Source organism: Gossypium arboreum, chromosome 9 (assembly GCF_025698485.1).
Source record: "Gossypium arboreum isolate Shixiya-1 chromosome 9, ASM2569848v2, whole genome shotgun sequence".
Classification (NCBI taxonomy): Eukaryota; Viridiplantae; Streptophyta; class Magnoliopsida; order Malvales; family Malvaceae; genus Gossypium; species Gossypium arboreum.
In genome coordinates, this window is record NC_069078.1 from 2,493,918 (window position 1) to 2,515,962 (window position 22,045).

At 33.9% G+C, this 22,045-nt stretch overlaps 2 protein-coding genes and 1 long non-coding RNA gene across 5 annotated transcripts; 2 read left to right on the forward strand and 1 right to left on the reverse strand.

The window, feature by feature from the left end:
• Positions 1–2,571: 2,571 nt before the first annotated feature.
• Positions 2,572–7,346, forward strand: LOC108457452 (SNF1-related protein kinase catalytic subunit alpha KIN10). 3 transcript variants are annotated; one of them, XM_053019019.1, is made up of 11 exons: positions 2,572–2,768; positions 2,852–3,052; positions 3,775–3,995; positions 4,080–4,262; positions 4,407–4,538; positions 4,752–4,937; positions 5,474–5,563; positions 5,657–5,740; positions 5,936–6,067; positions 6,349–6,579; positions 6,707–7,346. In XM_053019019.1, the coding sequence occupies exons 2-11, from the start codon at positions 2,872–2,874 to the stop codon at positions 6,818–6,820; spliced, it is 1,554 nt and encodes a 517-aa protein (XP_052874979.1). In that variant the 5' UTR covers positions 2,572–2,768; positions 2,852–2,871; the 3' UTR covers positions 6,821–7,346. The 3 variants fall into 3 exon arrangements, with proteins under 3 accessions (XP_052874979.1, XP_052874980.1, XP_017612015.1); XM_053019020.1 differs by having other exon boundaries at positions 3,789–3,995; XM_017756526.2 differs by having other exon boundaries at positions 2,574–2,768; positions 3,811–3,995.
• Positions 7,347–15,481: 8,135 nt separating this feature from the next.
• On the forward strand, positions 15,482–16,155 carry LOC128280604 (uncharacterized). The gene is made up of 2 exons (XR_008270696.1): positions 15,482–15,602; positions 15,871–16,155. It is a non-coding gene; the product is annotated as an uncharacterized LOC128280604 (long non-coding RNA).
• Positions 16,156–20,402: 4,247 nt separating this feature from the next.
• On the reverse strand, positions 20,403–21,776 carry LOC108455133 (ethylene-responsive transcription factor ERN1-like). Its single transcript, XM_017753736.2, has one exon. It carries the CDS (start codon positions 21,661–21,663, stop codon positions 20,551–20,553), a length of 1,113 nt encoding a protein of 370 aa, XP_017609225.1. The 5' UTR covers positions 21,664–21,776; the 3' UTR covers positions 20,403–20,550.
• Positions 21,777–22,045: the final 269 nt, after the last annotated feature.

Consider the following 22,045-nt stretch of genomic DNA (forward strand, 5'->3'; position numbering starts at 1 on the left):
AAGATGTGAGTACAGAAGAATATGACATCGACTGCTACTTGTTTGTGTTGTGGTAATGGTGATGAATTAATCTCACATATTTTTCGGAAGTGTCTTTCTGCATCAAAAATCTGGCTGAAGCTGCGTGCTACTCAGCAGCAGCCTGACTTTTACACTATCAGTTTTGGGGATTGGCTAAACGTAATTATGATCGCCGCATGCAAACGCAATCCAAAGTCCCTTGGGCTATTTTGTTTGTCACGATTTTATGGGGATCTTTGGCAGTTTAGGAATAAATAGTTCTTCCAAGGTTCACAGCTCAAGAGATGCGAGTGGTAGAAACGTAAACACCAAATCCAAATACGAGTGGTTGAATCCATAAAATTTGAAATACCAATTAGCCCAAAAATAATAGAGAATCAATTTGTTCTCAATGATTTAATATGACGAAACTCGGATGTCACTTGTAAAAATTGTAAAATTCTTATATAAAATTTAATAAATCAAGATCTGTCATGTAAAATCATCAAGAACAAAACATAACAAAGATTAAATGCGGCAATGTACCTGAATCCATCAATTTCTTGAAATCTTCAATTGTATGGTTTTGATATTTCAAATTAGCACACAAATAATTCAGAGAAGGTGACTCTATTTTTCTTAAAGATGAAATATTAGAAAAGTTATATGTTTATAATTTGAGGACCATAACTCTAATATATATAACTTTTGCACATTAACCCTAATTACTAATCAACCCATCTTCAATTAGAAATTAATTATTAAAGTATCTATATATATTTGGGTTAATCTTTTATGATAGTAAATAATAACAGTTGTAAGATGTCAATATTTTTTTCCAATGTTAAGTTTGCTTTGAAGATTTGCTGGGCAAGGTATACGACGGTAGAAAGGTTGGTTTGAGGCCCTCATTGCATCCATTAGGAAAAGCCTTCGCCTGGAGTTGCTATTTTGAATACAGATAGCACTATTAAGGTGGGCTTTGGGCGTTGGTTCAACTGAGGGCCTTATAGGGATGATTCCGATAGCTTGGTCGACAGATTTAGTTTTACAATCGACGAGACGAATAGCTTGCAAGTTGAGCTTTGAGGTGTCTACGAAGGTCTTCAATTGCTAAGAGGCTGCAGATTCAACAGATGATGGTGGAAATGGATGCTCTGCTGGTGGTTCATCTTCTCCAACGTCCATACATGCACGCTCGCCATTTTAGTAATCTATTGAGGAAGGTTGGGTCACTATGGTTAATCATAGGCGTCGTGAGGCAAAATTACGAAAATATTTTTTATAATTAAAATAAGTCATTATTTGAGGTATTTTAGTTTTTACTTTAACAAAAATTAATAAAAATATGTATATAGTAAAATTTAAACCCATACTAATTAGATTAATAAAATCTTAACCTTACCACTTAACCAATTTCGTTTTAGTATTTTTTATAAGTTTTATTTTAATTTATACAATTTATTACTTTCATCATTGTTTATATTAATAATATTAATTAAATTAGTTTCACAAGTTAAGTTTACACCAACGCAAGATTGATGAAAATACCGTGATAAATAATTGTACTCATTTAATCCATTTATTTTTTTATTTTAATATCAAACATATTTCAATTATTATTATTAATTAATTTTAAACCATACATTTTATTATTTATTATATGTCATTTTAAATATACTTTAACATTATAAATACGTGGGTCCCACGTGTAGATATTTTAATATTATATTATTCTTTAAATACTTTATTTTACTTCTTATCTACCCATTTATTCTCTTTGTTGATATATTCTCTTTCTTTTAAGTAAATATATAATTTTTAAAAACATCAACATTCGAATCTAAAGATTAATTATATATGAGAGTTTTGTAATTTTATTTTAATATCTGAGTTTATATTGTTTATAAATTAATTTTTTTTTGGATTCATAATAATATAAGATTATTTAAATTATTTATTCTTTTTCCAAAAAAATGAAATATGATATTTATTCTTTTAAATTTATAATATTTATATATTCAAATTCATTTAAATTTTAAAATATTTTAACAGTAAATTCTAAGAATTACTTATAAAATTCACAATATTTTAGCAAAACCTAAAATTAATCAAATCTAAAATTCTCTAAAAATGTGTGTAAAAATCGATGAATATATGTAAGAAGTCTCTATTATAGGGACTTGATCAAATTAATTCCTCTACTATTACTATTAAAGAGAATAAAAAAGATCAAATTGAAATAGAGTTAACATTTATTATTTTAAAAAATTATTTCTTGCTTAATGTAATTAATATTTTTAAAGTTTTCATGATTCTCAGTAAATAAAGTTTTTGTTTGAAATTGAATTGCAATTGAAAAAATAAATTTCAAGATATTTTTATATGGTAAATGTTAGATCAATTATAATTTAGATTTGTTTGATTTACTTAATAGTATAGGGGTTAAATCGATCCATTTATTAATAGAAGGACTAATTTGATATAATCCCTATAACACAAGGACTTCCTAGGTACTTTAACCAAAACAAATCTTTAAAAATGATTTTTTTCTCTCTCAGAATTCGAACAAAACGACAAAAAGTTAGGGAATATCACTGTTATTCTATCAAATCCTAAGGGCAAAAGAAGAAGTAGAAAAAAAGTCAGAATTTTAACCAATAAGAAAAAACTCTCTCTCTCGCTCGTTCGCTCGCTCGTTCGCTTGTTCCTCCGATTGGATTCTCCGTCAAAAGAAAACCTAAGACAGGCAGTTCCGATCGAATCAGGTAGCCTTACACTTAATATTTTTCATTTTTAGCAGTTTTGATTTAGTTGATTTTTATTTTTATATTTTTTATTTGGTTTTTAGTTAAGAAAAAAGGAAGAAAAATGGATGGATCGGGAGGAAGAGGAGCGGATAGTGTATTATCGAATTACAAGCTTGGAAAAACGCTTGGAATTGGGTCGTTTGGAAAGGTTAAAATTGCTGAACATTCTTCGACTGGTTATAAAGTTGCTATTAAGATTCTTAATCGGAGAAAGATTAAGAATATGGAGATGGAGGAAAAAGGTACTTTTTTTGAAACAAATTTGAAATATATTTTTTAATTTTTTTAGAATTTAATGTTGGGTTTTATTTTAGTTGTTGAAGTAAGAAAAAAGTTTGAGCATTAAGGATATAGTAATTTATTAGAATAACAATATTCGTGACCTTAATGCTTTGGTTGGTAAAGTTGAAAGAAATTTGGAAAGATGAAAAATTGGAGGGGAGAAAATAGAAAGAAAAAAATATTTTTGCTGTGCTACGATAAATAGAAAAATGAGAAGAACAAATAATTTGAAATGATTTTTTTTTTTTTGCCCTAAAGGTGATCCGAAATGAATTATTTTTGTACATTAAGATTTGAAATACTTCTCCACTCTCCTCTCTTTTCACTATTTCACTCAACCAAGAACAACTTTAATTTACTGATTATAAATTAGATTTCTCATATTAATTTTTGAATGGTTTTCTTAAGTTTTTTATTTTGAAGGATTTGATTTCTTAGGTTCTGGTTGATTATTGTTTTTGCTACATGTTATCTTGCTATCGGAAAAGGTAATCAATTAAAACATTATAAACTGTCTTGGTTCTGACGATTCATTACTTTGAATGATCAAATCTCTTGGTGCTTTATTTCTGTTAAAATGGGAATAATTCCTTAATACAAAAAGAGGACTTTTAGTAGCTTTCTTGAATCTTAATCATGTTTTGCTTTCATGAGTCTTGCATGTTGTAGTCAAATTTTATAGAATTATTGAAACAGGAAGGCTTAATATTTGGTGCAGTTAGAAGGGAGATTAAGATTTTGAGATTGTTTATGCACCCTCACATCATACGACTGTACGAGGTCATAGAGACAGCGACAGATATCTTTGTGGTTATGGAATATGTGAAGTCCGGAGAACTCTTCGATTATATTGTGGAGAAAGGAAGGTTGCAAGAGGATGAGGCTCGCAACTTTTTTCAGCAGGTCTGGTTGGAAGTTCTTATTTATTATCATTATTGACTTTCTTTTTCTTCTTAGAAATTACAAGTATGAAATCTTTGGAAGCAGATAATTTCTGGGGTGGAGTACTGCCACAGAAATATGGTGGTTCATCGAGACCTTAAGCCTGAAAATTTGCTTCTGGATTCCAAATGCAATGTGAAGATTGCTGATTTTGGCTTGAGCAACATAATGAGAGATGGCCATTTTCTGAAGACAAGCTGTGGTAGCCCAAACTATGCTGCCCCAGAGGTAGGAGTTTGTGACTTAAATTAATTCTGGATTTCTTACATTTATGGTCATGAAATGGGGGATGGTTTTGGCTCTATTTTATTTAATAGAAATTTGTATCATGTCATGTCGTTTTCTAATGCTTATGGATCTCCATTGTTATAGGTTATTTCTGGGAAACTGTATGCTGGACCTGAAGTGGATGTATGGAGCTGTGGTGTTATATTGTATGCCCTTCTTTGTGGCACCCTTCCTTTTGATGATGAAAACATTCCCAATCTCTTTAAGAAAATAAAGGTAAGTGGCATCAAGCTTTCGTTTTCTTTTTGTCCAAGATGTTTTGTAGGTCTCAAAAATAAGTATTAATATACTTATGTTCATCTAATCTTTACTTCGTTGTTTCTCTATCATGTCAATAGTTTCGAATCAGATTTTTGCTTTTAATCCTGTTTCTTACCTGCTAATTCTGAAAATGCTGATGCCTTGGAATTGGCATTATTTTTCCATCAGGGAGGCATATACACTCTTCCAAGCCATTTATCTCCTGGTGCTAGAGACTTGATTCCTCGTATGCTTGTAGTTGATCCAATGAAAAGAATGACCATTCCTGAGATCCGCCAGCACCCATGGTTTCAAGCACATCTTCCTAGATATTTAGCTGTTCCCCCACCGGATACAATGCAGCAAGCAAGAAAGGTTGTTGATTTCCTTTTTTCTCCTGAGTTCAAGTGTTCAAATTTAGTTTTAAATATGCTTATCTACTGCTATATTGACCCTGAAAGGCATTGGCAAGATGTGAAAACTAAAAAGTGACCATTATGGTTGAATAAATATACCAAGAGTGCACTTCATTGTAGAATTCTGAAATATTGCCAGCTTTAGATGTAGCTTTACTACATTGGGATACTGAAAACTATAGTTTGTGTCTCCGGGAAAACATTTTAAACACTCGTGCCTTCAATTTTAAAGTAAGATACTTTGTAATTATACAGTTCTTGCTTGTTATTGGACTCTTCGAAATAAAGGTACTTCAATAAGCTATTTCCCTACTATTTTCAACCCCATAAGTGACACACACGTTCCTAAATGCTTTCTGGATCATATAATGAGATTTAGCTTGCAATTTGGTAGTGCTGAGAGCTTTGAAATTCTGCCATATTATATATTTTAATTTCACTGCTTGATACCATGACCTGTCTTTGTTCTAGTTCCTGATTGAAACGTAATTACAGATTGATGAGGAGATTCTTCAGGAAGTTGTCAGAATGGGATTTGAAAGGAACCATCTGGTTGAATCTCTTCGCAATAGAATTCAGAATGAGGTTTCCACTTCTCCAACTCATTGTCTTGATGGAACTGTTGCTTCCTGTTGAGTTTCTTCCAGGTAACTGTTGCTTATTTCTTATCATCTTCAGGGAACTGTTGCTTACTACTTACTATTGGACAATCGTTTCCGCGTCTCAAGTGGCTATCTTGGAGCTGAGTTTCAAGAAACTATGGTGTGTTTTCTTATTCGCACTTTTTTCTATTTATTGCTGACATTGCTTATCTAAAGCTGCCTCATGGTTATAAAATGCACTGTTGAGTGGCCTATTCTTGTTGCATTGGTTGATCAACATTGTCCTTCTTCTTTCGCCGACTTTCATATAGAGTTCGAATTCTAATTCCTTCTGTTTTTTTTATCCTTATTTTAGGAATCTGGCTTCAACCGCATACATCCAAGTGAACCGACATCTCCAGCTGTTGGACACCGCCTTCCAGGATTTGCTGATTATCAAGCAATGGGTTTAAGAGGCCTTGAGAGGAAATGGGCTCTTGGACTTCAGGTTGAGTTTCTTATTCTCAAGCAGTTTTCCCACATCAACTTTTTGTTACATTGATAGTAATTACATAGGTGACTAGACTTCAACTGATAGGCATCTTAAGGTCTTCTTTTATTTCGAGTAATAACTGGCCATGGTGAAAATGGAACTATAACTGGTGGGATAAATGTGGTTGATGCCTTTACTAATTAAGAATTTAGCATGTAGCACATATGGAGGACATTAGTGGGATTAACTCCTTTTATGCACCAAAGTTTGACATTGGACTGTTTTTATCTGTACAGTCTCGAGCCCATCCTCGTGAAATTATGACTGAAGTTCTCAAAGCTCTGCAAGAACTCAATGTCTGTTGGAAGAAGATAGGGCATTACAACATGAAGTGCAGGTGGCTGCCTAGCATTACTGGTCTTAATGAAGGCATGCTTAACAATAATCACTATTTTGGTGATGAATCAACCATTGTGGAAAATGATGGTGTTACCAAATTGCCGAATGTTGTCAAATTTGAAGTGCAGGTAATTGCTTAACTTACTAAATTTTATGATGAAATTCGGTGTTTGGTGTTGATACTAGATGATTAATGGTGCTGCATCGTCCTCAATAAAAGTGCTAACACATTTTTGCTGCCTTGGATATCAACAGCTTTACAAAACTCGCGAGGAGAAGTATCTGCTGGATCTTCAAAGGGTTCAGGGACCTCAGTTTCTCTTCTTGGATCTTTGTGCCGCATTCCTTGCACAGCTTCGGGTCCTCTAAAATAGGCAGGCTGTATTTCTAAGGACCCTTACTCCATGAATCTCCTATGATGCATGTGAATAACAACATTCTATGTATATAACTGTTCCTTTTTCCGTCTTTTTTTTTTTTTTTTGGGTGACCCTCTATTTTAGATGGGTTAACTGTGGAGAGGCCAGTCCTCAAACACTAGGATTGGCCAAGGCAATATTACTATGTTAGTCCTGCTTCTGACAAAGTTTGCCTTCAATTATAAGTAGGGTTTCCACAATGTTATGGAACCTAAGGGGAGATTTTATGAATTATGATGATAGAATTCACCTTGGTCTTTTGGATTATTCCCCCTCACCCCCCGCCCCCCAAGTACGTTGTGTATTAATGTCCAAATAGGTCAAAACTTTTGATGATCATTTTGTTCCCCTTGCTCCCACACTGCCAATGTTGTAGTATCAGCCTACGTTACTTTGTACTTGATTGTAATCATTGGATATGAGATGTATCCGACTTGGGTATGGTTTAATGTATCTGGAGGATTTTTGGAAGGTTATATCTTCTCATTCATGTTTGAATATATATCAAACACGGGTGTTAGATATGGGTATTGCAATTGGGGGGCAACAAGTATCAGAATTTGATGGTAAATCTGTTGTTTCTTGCCTTGGTTTTGGGATTGGGATCTCATTTTTGATTGAATGCATGTCAGATTTCAGTTTATGTTAGTTTCACAGGGTTAGAACTTTAGTTTGACAAATTGCGCAGTTTTGATCTTTTTTTTGCATCAAATTTGTTTAAGTCAGCCTTTTTTCTTGAAAAGACAATAATTCTTAAGAGAAATTTTGTTAGGCACCGAAATAAAGCAAAAGTAAACTCTTAAGCGAATAAGAAAAAGTGAATAGAAAAATCATAAGAAAGCAATGCATACAATTACAAGATGTTTGAGTAAATGTTTTAAAATATATTCAATAACTTCGAATGAAATGAATATAGACTTGATCATTTGCAGAATTACTTGTTTAGGCTTGAAGGCTCATTGGAAAAGTGGGAGGAATTGGGCAAAAATTTAAGTTTGAAAAATGAGTTTGGACAAAAAACAAGGCTCGTTTCTAAATAAGTTGGTTTTTGAACAAAATTTTTTGACTTGAGTTTGGTTGAGCTTGAATTTGTCTAAATTTTTTTTCACTGTCGTTTGTTGTTTTGCTACTGTTTGTTGTCATTTGATGTTATTTTGTTGTCATTTTACTATTATATTGATACTATTTTGTTATTGTTTTGATATTGTACAACTCTTATTTTATTATTAATTTTACTACTGTTTTAGAGGCATTTGTTTATTAAGTTGCAACTATTTTAGTACTATTTAAGTATAATACCTTTTTTAATTTATTTTTAATTTGTTGGGAAATATTTATTCAATATTTTTAGTGTATTTTGATGTATTATATTTTAAAAAATATTATATAAAAATTAATATAGTCGGGTCAGGTGGAGCTTGGGTTTACTATTTTTTATCTGGGCCAAAATTGGGCAAATTTTAAGTCCATTTTTGGGCTGGGCTCATCCCGAGCCTAAAAAGGGGTTTAAAATTTTGCCTGAACTTGACCCATGATCGGGTCTAAATGAATACAAATAAATGGCATGCTTTTATTTATAGTTGGGTTTCTATCAAATCTAATGATATAATTTAAATTACATTGTAGAGTACTAAGGAGATTTAAATTTTATTAAATCTTATTTACAATATTCACTACGGTAACTTTAGTTTACATAAGTGTTTCACAGAGTCACCAATGCTTTAAGTAAATGAAATTCTTCATCACATGTTCTACAAATCAGGCCAATGCAAGTAGATTAAATGAGTCTCATTTAATCAGTTGATCTTCATGGGACGATTTGTATGCATTTGTTATCGACTTTTATGCGCGACTCGTGACAGTTGGACTTACCTAGATGAGGTGTTCTTTTCATGAGAGAAAGTTGACACCATATAATTTGATTTTTACGAATTTGGATATATATATATATCACAAGAGATAAGGATGGACGTTATTTTAGAATCAAATCTGGGAGCATATAGATGTTTGATATCAGAATTTAGTTTTATTTGAGTTGGGATAATATCGGATTAATTATTACATTTTTGTTGGTGTCATAACTAGTAATGAAAGAACAATTCGAGGTATATCTGCAATTGCAAAAGTATATCTGCAAGCATCCACGGCAGGGGTAATCACTAAAGTAAGCACTAACACTACTGAATCCCAATATCACTTTCAAACCAAATTGGTGGTGCAAAATCACGATGAATAAAAAGATGATCAAGGTCTTAGCTAGCTCTGCTCTACAGGGAAGGCAATTTGAAACAAGTTTTCAAAGAAACAAAATGATTTTGAAAGGAACTTTCAGTTTCCATAGCTGCTTCCATTGGCTTTTTGTCTATCCTGGTTTGTTCAACAGGTCATTTCCATGGGCAATGAGATTGTATCCAGATTTACCAGTGTAGATACCAGAAGTATTAGGTCTCCAAACTAAATGGGAACGAAAGGGAGAAGCTCTCCATGACAAATATCTCCATTAATAATGAGCAGTTGATTACCATTTCCAATGCACCAGTCCAGTCCCTTAATCAACAGGTCTCCGCTATGGAGTATACTTTTCCACATCCAAGAATCTGAAGCTTTATGATTAACCGTTAAAAATATTAGAACTTTTAAAACATTTTTTAACCAATGTGTTTTTGGACAGAAGGGCTTCATTCATCAGAATTCTCCATGCCTGTCTGGCTAACAAAGCTTGATTAAAATGCTGAAAGGAGCATAGTCCCAGCCCACTAGCAAACTTTGGGGCACAAAGGTAGTTCCAGTTGACAAAACGTAATTTTCTTTTATCTTCATTATGCTTCCACCAGAAGTTCCTCTTAGCTTTATCAGTAGCCTCACACACTTTGACAGGAGCTTGAAAGCGGGACATTTGGAAAACAGGCCAAGTGGAAAGAGTTGATTTAATCAATGTGAGTTTGCCTCCAGGGAAAGTTCGAAGTTTCGTTTTCCATCCCTGTAATTTGTTCTGAATTTTGTTGACAGTGGAGCCAAACAAGGAGCTCCTTTTAGGGATTTGCACCTTAAGCATATGCTTGAACATCTTTTTAAACTGATGATGACAATTGGGAATTAGAAAGAGCTCCGATTTGTGAAAGTTGATAAGTTGTCCAGAAAATTGGCAGTGATCATCTAAAACAGCTTTAATTGTAGCACATTCCTACTAGTTTGCTCTGAAGAAGATAAAACTATCATCTGCAAATAGAAGATGAGATAAAGGCATACTATTTCCACTCATTTTGATTCCATGGATGAGGCTTTGGTTTTCAGCTTTTAATAACGCAGTTGAGAGCACGTTATGGAAAAGTATAAAGATGTGTGGTGAAATCGGGTCACGTTGCCTTATGCCTCGAAAAGGAATGGAAGGCTTTGAAGGAACACCATTAACTAAAACTTGGCTGACCTACCGACTAGGAAAACCTAGACCACTTCAAGAACACATTCATTTTTGGTTATTAACGCTTTTTTCATAATAGTGTCAGGAAATATCATTCTTTGTAGAATTATTCGATGTGAAGAATGCTGTAGAGTTAAGTTTAAGGTTGGCAAGATTTTTAGGTTTGCTCCATTGTTGGGATGTCTTGGAGAGTATGGCTTGGAGAATAAGTGTTTTTTTCTCTCACTCCTCGTTGATCAAACTGTGCATTTGCACTTAAGTTTGCAAGTAACACTCTCCTTGCCAAAATGAGTTACCCATTATATTCACTATCCTCATAACTTTTGCCCCATTACTCATTACAAGTAACATAAATGTGACTTCATTTACGCTCATTACCCTTCATAACACGTTGTTGTGAGTAACCCACGTCTCTCCCACATCTTATAAAATATGCCACTTGTTTCATAACCGTTCTTTGAGGGATAACTACTCTAGAGAGGCTATAAATAACAGATAAAAAAAAATTATGATGGGTCTTTTGGGGATCATTTATCAAACTTAGCACTCTAAAATCCTCTTAGCAACTTGTTTTCTATAATCAAAACAATCACTGTAACTCTCATCCTTCTTAGCCCCTTAACGTCTCCATCACAATTGCCTGCCACTGCATTTGTTTTTTAGAGTTTGCTTTGATCTTCCTCTCCGTCTTCTCTCAAAGACTTCTTGTTTTGCTAGAATGTAACATATATGCACCTTGCCAAAATAACTCTTTACATTTTGGGGAATCCACAGGGGAGGAGTAATTACATTTAATGAAATAGATCCTACTATTCTTTATCTTCACCAAAAATACTGGAAACAATTTTCTTTTGCATCATCCTCAAATTCACTCCTCCCTAAGTTCGACCCTCAACACCTCACTAGAGCGCAAAATGAATGTGAATATTACCATCCATAGATTGTGTGATGACCTTAATTCTCCAATGTAGGTAATGCTTATATTATTTATAACGTGATTCATGAACTATCAATAATTTTATTCTTAATTTGTAATAAATTTTAATTAAGATGTTATAATAATACATTAGCCACAATTACGATGGCTTAAAAAAATTTGTTGCTAGTAACTTATATATGGATTTGAGTACTTTATTTCGCTCAAGTAGAGATATGATCTCCTTAGTGAAGTGGATAACTTCCTTTGCCACAACTATGATCTCTTAAAAGAAAATTTGGTCTCTAAAAATCCATATGTAGGGTTTGAGTACTTTATTTCACTTAGGTAGATATATGGTCTCCCTAGTGGATAGCTCCCTAGTCGTAATTATGATCGCTCAAACTTTGGCCGCTAATAAATCATATGTAGGGTTTGTGAAGCTTACATCACTTAGGTAGAGATGTGATATCCCTAGTGAAAGTGAATAACTCCCTTGGTTATAGCTATGCTCGCTCAAAACTTGGCCACTAATAATCCATATACAAGACCTAAAAAATTTATTTCACGTAGGTAGAGATATGATCTTTATAGTGAAAGTGAATAACTCCCTTGGCCATAGCATGATCATTCAAATTTTGGCCACTAGTAAGTTATATACAGGGTTTGAGTAATTTACTTCACTTAGGTAAAGATCCTTAGTGAAAATGGATAATTTCCTTTTTGCCACAGCTATAATTATTTTGTATTCTAGTCACAAAATGATAATTTAGTTTAGCAGACTTTCAAAACAACTATACTTTTTATTTTATTTTATCACGCTCAAGATAATTCGATTCAAAAAAGAAAAAGTACTACAAGATAACACCATTCTAGAAACCTAAAAGAGAAACTGAAGTAAATGTGCTTGATCTAGATGCCTTCATTCCACTTAGACTACTTGCTCCAAAAGCATTGCTCACAAATTTGGATATCTCTAAAGGTTAGTCATGAGTTAGTGGTGCCAAAATTTATTAAGTAATAGGTTGCAGTCTATAACCCCTAATACTAATGAGGGAGAAGCATGAACAACTATTTGAACAATATCATGAACATTAATATCACCAAATTCTAGCTAGTTTAAAAAATTCTTTATCAAATAGATTCTTTATCTGCATGATCCAAAAAATTCTCAATTATAATATTTATCTTTTTCTTTTCATATATAATCCCCTACACTTTTTATAGCCTCTAACATTTTGTTTATGTTTTCATTATTAATGTTTTATATTTTATATATTATATTATAATTTTCTATCCAGCAATCAAGTATGTCAGTATATATTAATGCTTTTAAGTGAATAAATATGCATATATTACATATATGTTAATGTACACATATAAATTCAATTTTAATGTATTAATTATGTATTTACGTGCACAAGTAGTTTCATACATACTTGTTTGTATCTCATTTGCCCACATGCCAGTAGCGCATACTACTTGCTCAAATACTGCTAGTTTTAAGTAAACTCTTGTTCTGGCTGAGAATTGCATAAGTTCACAAAAAATGCTTTGATGTATTCTCATATTATGTATCATATAAAAGAAATTCTCATGTATAGAGCAAAATGTAGATAGTCGTTTTTAGTAGTAGTGTCAGGAAATAATGTTTTTTTTTTTTTTTTGGTAACATCACTGGATGTTATGAAGGCTATGAAGCTAAGCTTGAGAAGGGTGGTAGGATTCTTAGATTTGTTTCATTGTTGGGATCCAAATACGTATACTGTTAAGATTGCTACTTCTTAACCTTTCTTTGGAGTACAATTTTTCTCTCCCTCTCCTCGTTGATCAAACTGTGCACTTACACTTAAGTTTGCAAGTAACACTTTTCTTGTCAAAATGAATTATTTGAGTGTAACTTCAATGAAACTACCATTATATCCACTATCTTCATAACTTTTCCCCCGTTACTCACTACAATAACATGAAGGTGACTTCATTTATGCTCAATATCCACTATCTTGTATTTATAGTCTTTTCCCCCATGTCTCTCCCACATCACTTGCTTCATAATCGTTCTTTTGAAAGACTATAAATACAAGATCCAAAGTATCATGGTGGGATTTTTGGGAATCGTTTATCAAATTTAGCACTCTAAAATTCTCTTGGCAACTTGTTTTTACTTTCATTCTTCTCAACCCCTTATCATCTCCATCACAACTGCCTGCTGATGCTTTTGTTTTCTAGAGTTTGTTCCGATATCTTCCTCTCCGTCATCTCTCGACGATTTCTCATTTTGTTAGATTGTAACTTCTCCTCGTGTTACCAAAATAACCCTTTTCACATATCCAGCTTGAGTCTCTCGAGAATGCCACTACCTTTTGCTTTTTCATAATAGTGTGAGCAATTTCTGCTCCTAGGATAACATTGTCACACAACTGTCTTCCATTGATGAAAGCATTTTGCAGGGGAGAGACTAAAGCTCCAATCACCTTTTCAATCTAATCACCATTAACTTAGAGATAATTTTGTAAATGGTGTTACAGAGATTGGTAGGTCTGAAGTCATTGACAGAAACCGGAATAGGCCTTTTGGGAATAAGAGCAACATAGGTTTTATTGAGCTCTTTTAGGAGGTCTCCTTTCTCAAAGAAGTCTCACACCATTTTAATAATGTGCTCTCCCATGAAATCCAAATTTGCTTGAAAGAAGAGAGCTGGTTAGTCGTCTGGACCAGAAACCTTTAGAGGACCCATAGAGAAGAGGGCATCTTTAATTTCCTCATCAGAAAACCTCGAGTAGAGAATATGTCTTTGCTCATCACTTAAGATATGCAAGTTTAGTTCTCTGAGATAGGACAAAGTGGATTCTTTGTCTTGTGCATTGTCATCACAAAAGATAGAATTGAAATGATTATGAAAAGTAGAGTGAATGCCATCTTCATCATCAAAAACATTGTCATTGGTAGCATTAGCCATAACGTCATCAATAATGTGGTCTGCAATTTGAGAAACCTCAGAGGTGGTTATAAGGACATTAGCATTATCCCTTGTCGACTGTTCAAGAATTTCAACTTCACCCCCTACGTGCCCAGAGATAGTTCTTAAACCTAGATTATCTTCAGTATTCACCATTTCAGTAGCTTGATGAGGAGAATCAGAAGATAGGTGATAGAAAAGAGGTTGATAATTGCTTTCAACCACAATACCACCCAAGGGAAAATCTGGCCTAGGTTCATTTGTGTTCGAGACCACCACTTTTCCTTTTATCTCCTAGATCACTTTTGGTGAAGTTGTCAATCCAACCCCAGTGTGACAGAGAACCAAAAACTTCCACTGGAAAGCCATTTCTTCATTCTAATGCCTGCCTCTCTGGTTCGAGGAATCATTCAGTGCATTCGGATCCAAAACAAAGTCCGGGCTCGCGACCTTGGCGGAGGTTCTTCCAAAGCATGACCTTTTAGAACCTCCTCTAACTCCAGCAACTCATCTTCTCTAACATCTTCAAAGATGTCATTTGGAGGTGGAACAGCTTCTTGAGCAGCAGGAACAAAGTCATCAACTTTGGGCTCATTATAAATGACCCTCGAATCCACAAGCTCTTATATAATTCAAAAACAGAATATTGTCAAACTCAGCCATAGTTTCAGACTCCAGCCTATCCTGAATGTCAAGCATCTGATTATTGATATCTGCCTCAATATTAGCATTATCAAAGATACAGTGAGGAAATGTATACCCAATGTGACCACAGCTTCGGCAGAACTTGTAAACCTGTTCATATCTAAAGGAAATCCAAAGGTGCGGACCATTACAACATCTTACAAAAGCACCAGCAATAAGAGGTAAGCAAGGATTGATACACACACAAATTCTCATCTAGCGGATATTCCTTAGAAAAACAGGCCTCCAGTTGACGTAAATAACACCACCAATGACACCTGCCATTTGTTCAGCGATGGGTGGGAGGATGAGCTCAATGGGAAGCCCCCAAAGTTAACTCAAACAGGCTTAGAGAGGTTATAGAGAGGAGAATAATTAAGTGATTTATCAAGGGAAATTAATAATTTATTAAAAACCTAGTAATTAATGCATAAAAACTTAATTCTAAAAGTAGCAAATTTTGAAGGATTAGGTGGATAATTAAGCAAAGCACTTAGGTGCAATTAACCCACCACTTACATTAAGTTAGTAGGAAGCTTTAATCAACTTCATTAATCTCCACCAACTTTTCCTATGCATGATTATAGCCATTAGATGAGATGGATTATATAATTTTATTTCATTATTAAATGAGGAATATAAAGGAAAGATGAAAGAGAGTTGGTTCATTCATCTTTTCCAAATGGTGGAGAAAGGAAGGAAAGAAAATTTCTCAAGTCTTCTTCTCCATTGCCGTGGGCTCAATTCAAGAGGTTAGTGTTCTTTTCTTTGAAATTTTTGTTAGCTTATAGCTTGAAATGATATATATGAGTGAACCCATTCAAGTTAATGTAAGATTTGATAAGAAAAATGCTTGTCAAGTTTAGAGAGATAATGTAACACTCCTTACTTGAGTTAAACTGTTACTTGAGTAACAAGTGTCACATTTGAGCACTAAGCCACTTAAATATCAAAATGCACTTTGTACACTTCTTTTTCACTCTTATTAAGCTTATTTTAGGTATTACAAATCATTTACAGGCATTCCGATAATTTGGTTGCAAACCAAGACCATTCAAGACTCTCTTGGGTTAAAACAGTGAGTGATGTCGCAACTTGAAGGCAAGGGTCATCGCAACAAGACAAAGTCACGTCGCGGTGTCGGGTAGGGAACGTCGTGATGAGACTCTCTAGAATAGCTTAAGTTATCCAAATAATTAAACTACACAATGTGTATTTGCAAATTTCATTTTTATATATACGTGGACTTCAAAACACCTATGTACATGCCATAATCTAGTACCAAAATGTTAATTTCATACTCCATTTCAAGCCTTGGTGATGTGATGAGATGCATTGAGGTTGTGACTTGAATCGAGAGCTTTAATCTGATCTTTCACCTACGTGTTAAACAATAATGCATTAAGTTGCATTATAGCTTAATAAGTATCCATGAATTCAAATCTTACCATCTCTTTAATTTATTTAAAGTAAAAACATTACTATTATAATTTCATGAATATATTATATTAATCAAGAGGTTATTCAATATTTATAGAATTCACTAATTTTTTGTTTCATTATTTGATCATTTCACGATTTAATAGGAATTGTTATCAGAATTCACTTACCACGATTTTTTAGCCTATGCTAGACACGTTTGAACAAGATGGATACAGAAAATATAACACAATACATGGAGCACATAAGTGTTGAAAACACATGCATTGAAGTGCATTAGCAGAACAGAATGCACCCAAGTGTAATTTCACGAATAACACAAGAGCGCTTAGGTTCCTATGGCATGATAATTATATCTACAAAGTCCAATGCTAGTCTATATGGGAACTCAAATGACACTGGATTCACATTATTTTTATATGAATGTAAAATTTCACGATTTCCATGATTTCACTACACTTTTGTACCTTTTTCCAAATAGTCCTCATTTACAAAATTTCAATTAAGAATATTCATTAGATTTCAATCACTGTATTTTTAATTCATGACATACTATACTTCATATTTCAATTATGAATTGAACTTTGTTAAACATGTTTGCTAAGTTATTTGAAGCTGTCAATATCTTTTTGGGGGTATGCCTTACTAACGACTTACTATATTCTGAATGATTTACCAACTAAGGTTGCATTTAAAACTCCATACGAGTTGTGGCACGACAAGAAGCCAAATCTAAATCATTTAAGGATTTGAGGATGCCAAACCTACGTATTGGATAAAGATGCGAGGAAGTCGAATTTGCGGATAGAATTGTGCATGTTTGTGGGATATTCTAGGGGAACTAAGGGTGGATTGTTTTATAACCTGAAAGAGCAAATAGTGATAGTGCCAACTTATGCTACTTTCCTTGAGGAAAGTTACATCAACGACCTTAAATCTCAAAGTAAAGAAATACTCGAGGAACTTTTGGGAAATACACAAATCCCTATTGAAATGGATCCAGAAACAACTCTTGGTAGTAGACCTGCAAATGATCAACAGCATAGGGAGCTTTGCCGCAGTGGGGAGGGTCTCTCGTAGGCCTAAATTCTTCCAATCTAGTAGAAGTGTTCTAAACACTGAGTTTGTCAAATAGGAAGATGATGAACTATTCATATTTAACGAAGAGATGCAAAGTGCTGATTCCAAGCTCTGAGAAATAATTCTATGCAATCCAACTTAGTGTGGGAACTTGTAGACTTATTGAAAAGGATAAAACCCATAGGGTGTAAGTGGATCTACAAGAAAAAAAAGAAATACAGATAGAAAAGTGGAAACTTACAAGGCCATACTTGTAGCAAAAAGGTTATACTAAAAAAGAAAGTATCAATTATGAAAAAAAATTCTCTCCGGTAGCCATGCTAAAGTTAATCCGCATAATGTTATCCATTGCAGTGGATCTTGGAAATGGATGTCAAGGCAACGTTCTTGAACAACTATCCTGAAGAGAGAATTTATATGATGCAACCTATTGGACATATAGTTAAAGGAAATGAGCATAAAGTTTACAAACAACTTAGGTCCATCTATGGACTTAAGCAAGCATCTCACTCATGGAATCAAAGATTTGATCAAGCAATCAAAACTTTTGGATTTTAGCACAACGTAGATGAACCTTGTATTTATAAACGAGTTGAAGATGAAAAGGTTGTCTTTCTCCTTCTATATCTCGATGATATTCTACTCATTAGAAATGATGTAGGGACATTGACATCGATTAAATTGTGCTTAACTCAATAGTTTAGCATGAAGGACTTGGGAGAAACTAATTTTGTTCTAGGTATTCGAATATTAAAGGATAGAAAGAACAAAGTGATAACGTTATCACAAGCTTCATACATAGACAAGATATTGGAACATTATGCAATGACCGATTCTAAGAAAGGAACTTAACCTTCTGTATTGAGATTTCATCTTTCTTTAGAAGATTGTCTTAAGATAGTGAAAGAAAGAGAAAACATAAGAAAATTTCTTTACGCTTTTGTAGTAGGAAGTCTTATGTAATGTTATGCACACGTCTAGATATCTTTTTCATAGTAGGGTTGGTGAGTTGATATCAGGTGAATCTTGGTCCAAGACACTGGCAGACAGTTAAGCATATACTCAAGTATTTACGGAGAACAAGGGATTATATACTTGTGTATTTCAGAGGAGATCTTACTCCTATCAAATATACTGATTTTGACTTCCAAATGTGTTAAGGTTCGAGGAAATCGGCATTGAATTGTGTCTTTTTCTTAGGCAGCAGGCCTCATGTAGGAAAAGTACAAGTACTAGGAGCATATTTTAACATTTAGGCTTTTTACCTACAACAATGATAACTATAAAAATTAGCTCTTTTCTCTTTTAGCCCTTCTTAGCTTGAATGGAACTCATGATCAAATCAAGTTTCAACGTCTTTTTTCTTGAATCATCATCCTCCTTGATGGAAAAATTTAGGCTCATTTTGAATAACCTTTCTTCCTATGTAGATCGTCACAAAGGAAGCATTTCACCAGCTCTATATATTTCTTTTTATCCCACTACTTATTGGACTTTGCCTTCATTGTATGTGGCTTACCATGATTGCTAGTCTTGAACGGTTTTTTCCTTGTCTCTACCACTATTTTTATAGGATTTTAGCTTGGATGACCCAAGTTTCTTTGACTTTTTTACCATTTAATAAACTATTTGACTATAGCCATGGCTTTGGTAAGGTCTTAAAGACCTCTTTAATGTAATTCTTGCTTGGCCTAGGGCTTTAGTAAATCCATTAAAGAGAAAAGTTCCTCGTTCTCACTTAATTCATAAGTTTAGAGCATGAGTTCATTAAACACCAAACATACTCTCGAAGTGTGCCTTGCTGAGAAAGTCTTCATAACTTAGCATGTGCCTTATTCTAAACATATTCAAGGTAAAATTATTTCTTTAGCTCTATTTTGAACTCCACCTAAAATCTGTATAGTAGTTTCTTCACATTTTTCATTTGTACACCTATGATGCTACCAACAAAAAAATGCCATTAGAAAAATAATAGAAAGGACACGTACCTCAGCAAGATCATCCTTAATGCCAACAATACGAAGTATTTCTTCACCCTTGCAAGAAATAGTCCACATCCTTCACAAACCAGATTCCTTTAAACTCTTTTAGCTTATAGACCTTAATCTTATGCTTGTCATAGCTAGCAGACTATTACCCATTGTTGTTTTGCACAAAACAATCTCCCTATTGAGCTCATTCATATATTCAATCAAATTATCAATCATGGCTTCAAGAGCATCAGTCCTATATGTAGATTATTTATTACTGTGTTGAGAGCACCTTGCATTTCACCCTTGAGCCCATTTCTTGTAAGGTCCACCTTTTTTATGTGTCTTAAATAATCTTAAAGTTTTCCTGCATGTCTCCTATGAAAACCACGAGTTTAGCCACTTTTTCTTTCATTTTTGACAAAAGATCCTTCTAACTACTTTCTTAGCTCCCCTACAAATCTCTAGGTTCTTTTGTATATGGCCTTATACTAGTGACACCATCTTAAAGTTAGCACCTTTACCAAAATTATGAGCTCTAGTATCAACTGTCATAGGCTTTGATTTTAACCGAGCAAACTATATGGACTAAGGTAGGAAATTCACTCTTAATGTAATTGATTATTTAATTAATCCCTTATATTTTTAGTGAATCCTTTTTACATCAACAATACCAAATGAATTACATTAATGATTAAGATTCAAATCTATCTACAACATAGGGTTTTAAGAAACTTGAATTTTATTAATCTTTATCTCTTAAAATTTAAATTAAATTAGTAAATTATAAGTTACTAGAGTGTTTATAGAGTCAACATGTTTCAAGTAGATAAACTTTGAAAATTAAGTCACTCTTAATTGATTAAATTAAGTCCAAATTACTCATGTATGCACCTTAATCACACATCATAATGCATGGGTAATGACTTAATACTTGAATGGTCAAAACTACTAAATTCTAAATCCTAAACTACTTGAGTTTATAGTTTTATTTAAATTCTAAATCATCTCACTTTTTAGGTGATCGGTTAGCATGAGAGAGTGAGAAATTTTCCTTTCTTTTTTTTTTTTAACTCCAAGACTCTTAAATTTCAAAGATTTCTCATACATGTGTTTGTTCTATAATAGAAAATGTAAACATATAAAAGATCAGCATTTGATGGAATATAGATTAATGAATACTACAAGTTATGAAATGAAAATCCCCATATCAGCTGGTTAACAAAGCGATAATGGGTGGAAGATCAAGTGAGCTCCAAAGCGATTCACCATCATGATTCCCACTTGAAGATGGCTCCACCATATCCATTGAACTCAATGAATCAAATGAACTTTGTGGCCTTTCCTCTTGTTTTGTTCCCAAATCATCTTGCTTCACCCTTTTGTTGTTATTTTTGCATGCATTTCGAAGTGCTGACAACTGTTCTGATCTTCGTTCTGCCATGGCAGCTTCTGAACCAAGCTTTCGCTTCAAAAGCTCTGGGATCCCATTGAATGCATAGAGTGAAGCTGAGAATTTTCTTTCATATGATATCATCGAGTGTTCATCTGCTAGAATCTCGGCCGCCATTGTTGGTGATTCAAGCTCTTCAGCCAACTGAAATGGTGAACAGGAATAAGATGGCCCAAATCCAATCTCATCCACGAACTGGAAATCCAATGTTCCTTCATCCCCCAAATCATCATCATTAGAAGGGGAACTCCAATCCAATTCTCTCTTGGAGTTGGAACAGTCTTCGTTATCAGTCAAACACGATTCCACACTCTTTGTATTGAAAAGTTCATCATTCGAAATCGAAAAATCCTCAAGGACATCAAGGAAACCATGATTATTATCATCCTCGACCTGCTGCAACAATGGCTGCTGGCTAACACAGGCGTTCACAGTGACACTAACAGGCGGTGGTGAAGGAGTTGGCAATGGAAAACACGAATTATTCTTAGCTTGAATCCTTTGAAGAAGACGATTACTGATCTTTGAAGAAAGAGCTGGAGTTGAATTCATTGATGATGAAGAACAAGGCCAGAAATTTGTTCTCGTATTAGCACCACGAAGCAAGCAAGCGGCTTCATCGTAAGCCCTCGCGGCTTCTTCAGCCGTATCAAAAGTGCCCAACCAAACCCTTATTTTCTGTATCGTGTCCTTAATCTCCGCCACCCATCGACCCGATGGCCTTTGCCTTACGCCAACGAATCGCTTCCTCGCCCTCCTAATACCGCCAAGACTGGCGGTTGCTGCGGCGGCTTGTTTCACCATTTCATCCCAACCCATTGTTTCATCTTCTGTTGCCATATCTGTAACCACCTTTCTCTTCCTACCCATGGCTTTTATCTTTTTGAAGCTGTCTTCTGTTTCAGCTATGGCGGATGGAATTTGATGCTTTGAGTTTTTTTGAGCTCTGTATTTATATGGAAAACAAAATGAAAATATTAGATACTGTCAAAGGAAAGGAGAGGTTTGACAAGGTCTTAATAATATACATACATATATATATATATATATAATATTTAAGCTTCATAAATCCAACACAAATGGATGATTTGTAGCACTTCCATTGATGATCATGAATAAAATAAATAAGTTAACGTGTTTTGTTTCATTTGAGGCTATTTTTTCCCTGACCAAGTCACACAGGATCTTTGCTTCCATTTGGTTTGTTCTAAGCTTTGTTTTCAATAATATACTCAATTTTTAATGTGAAAAA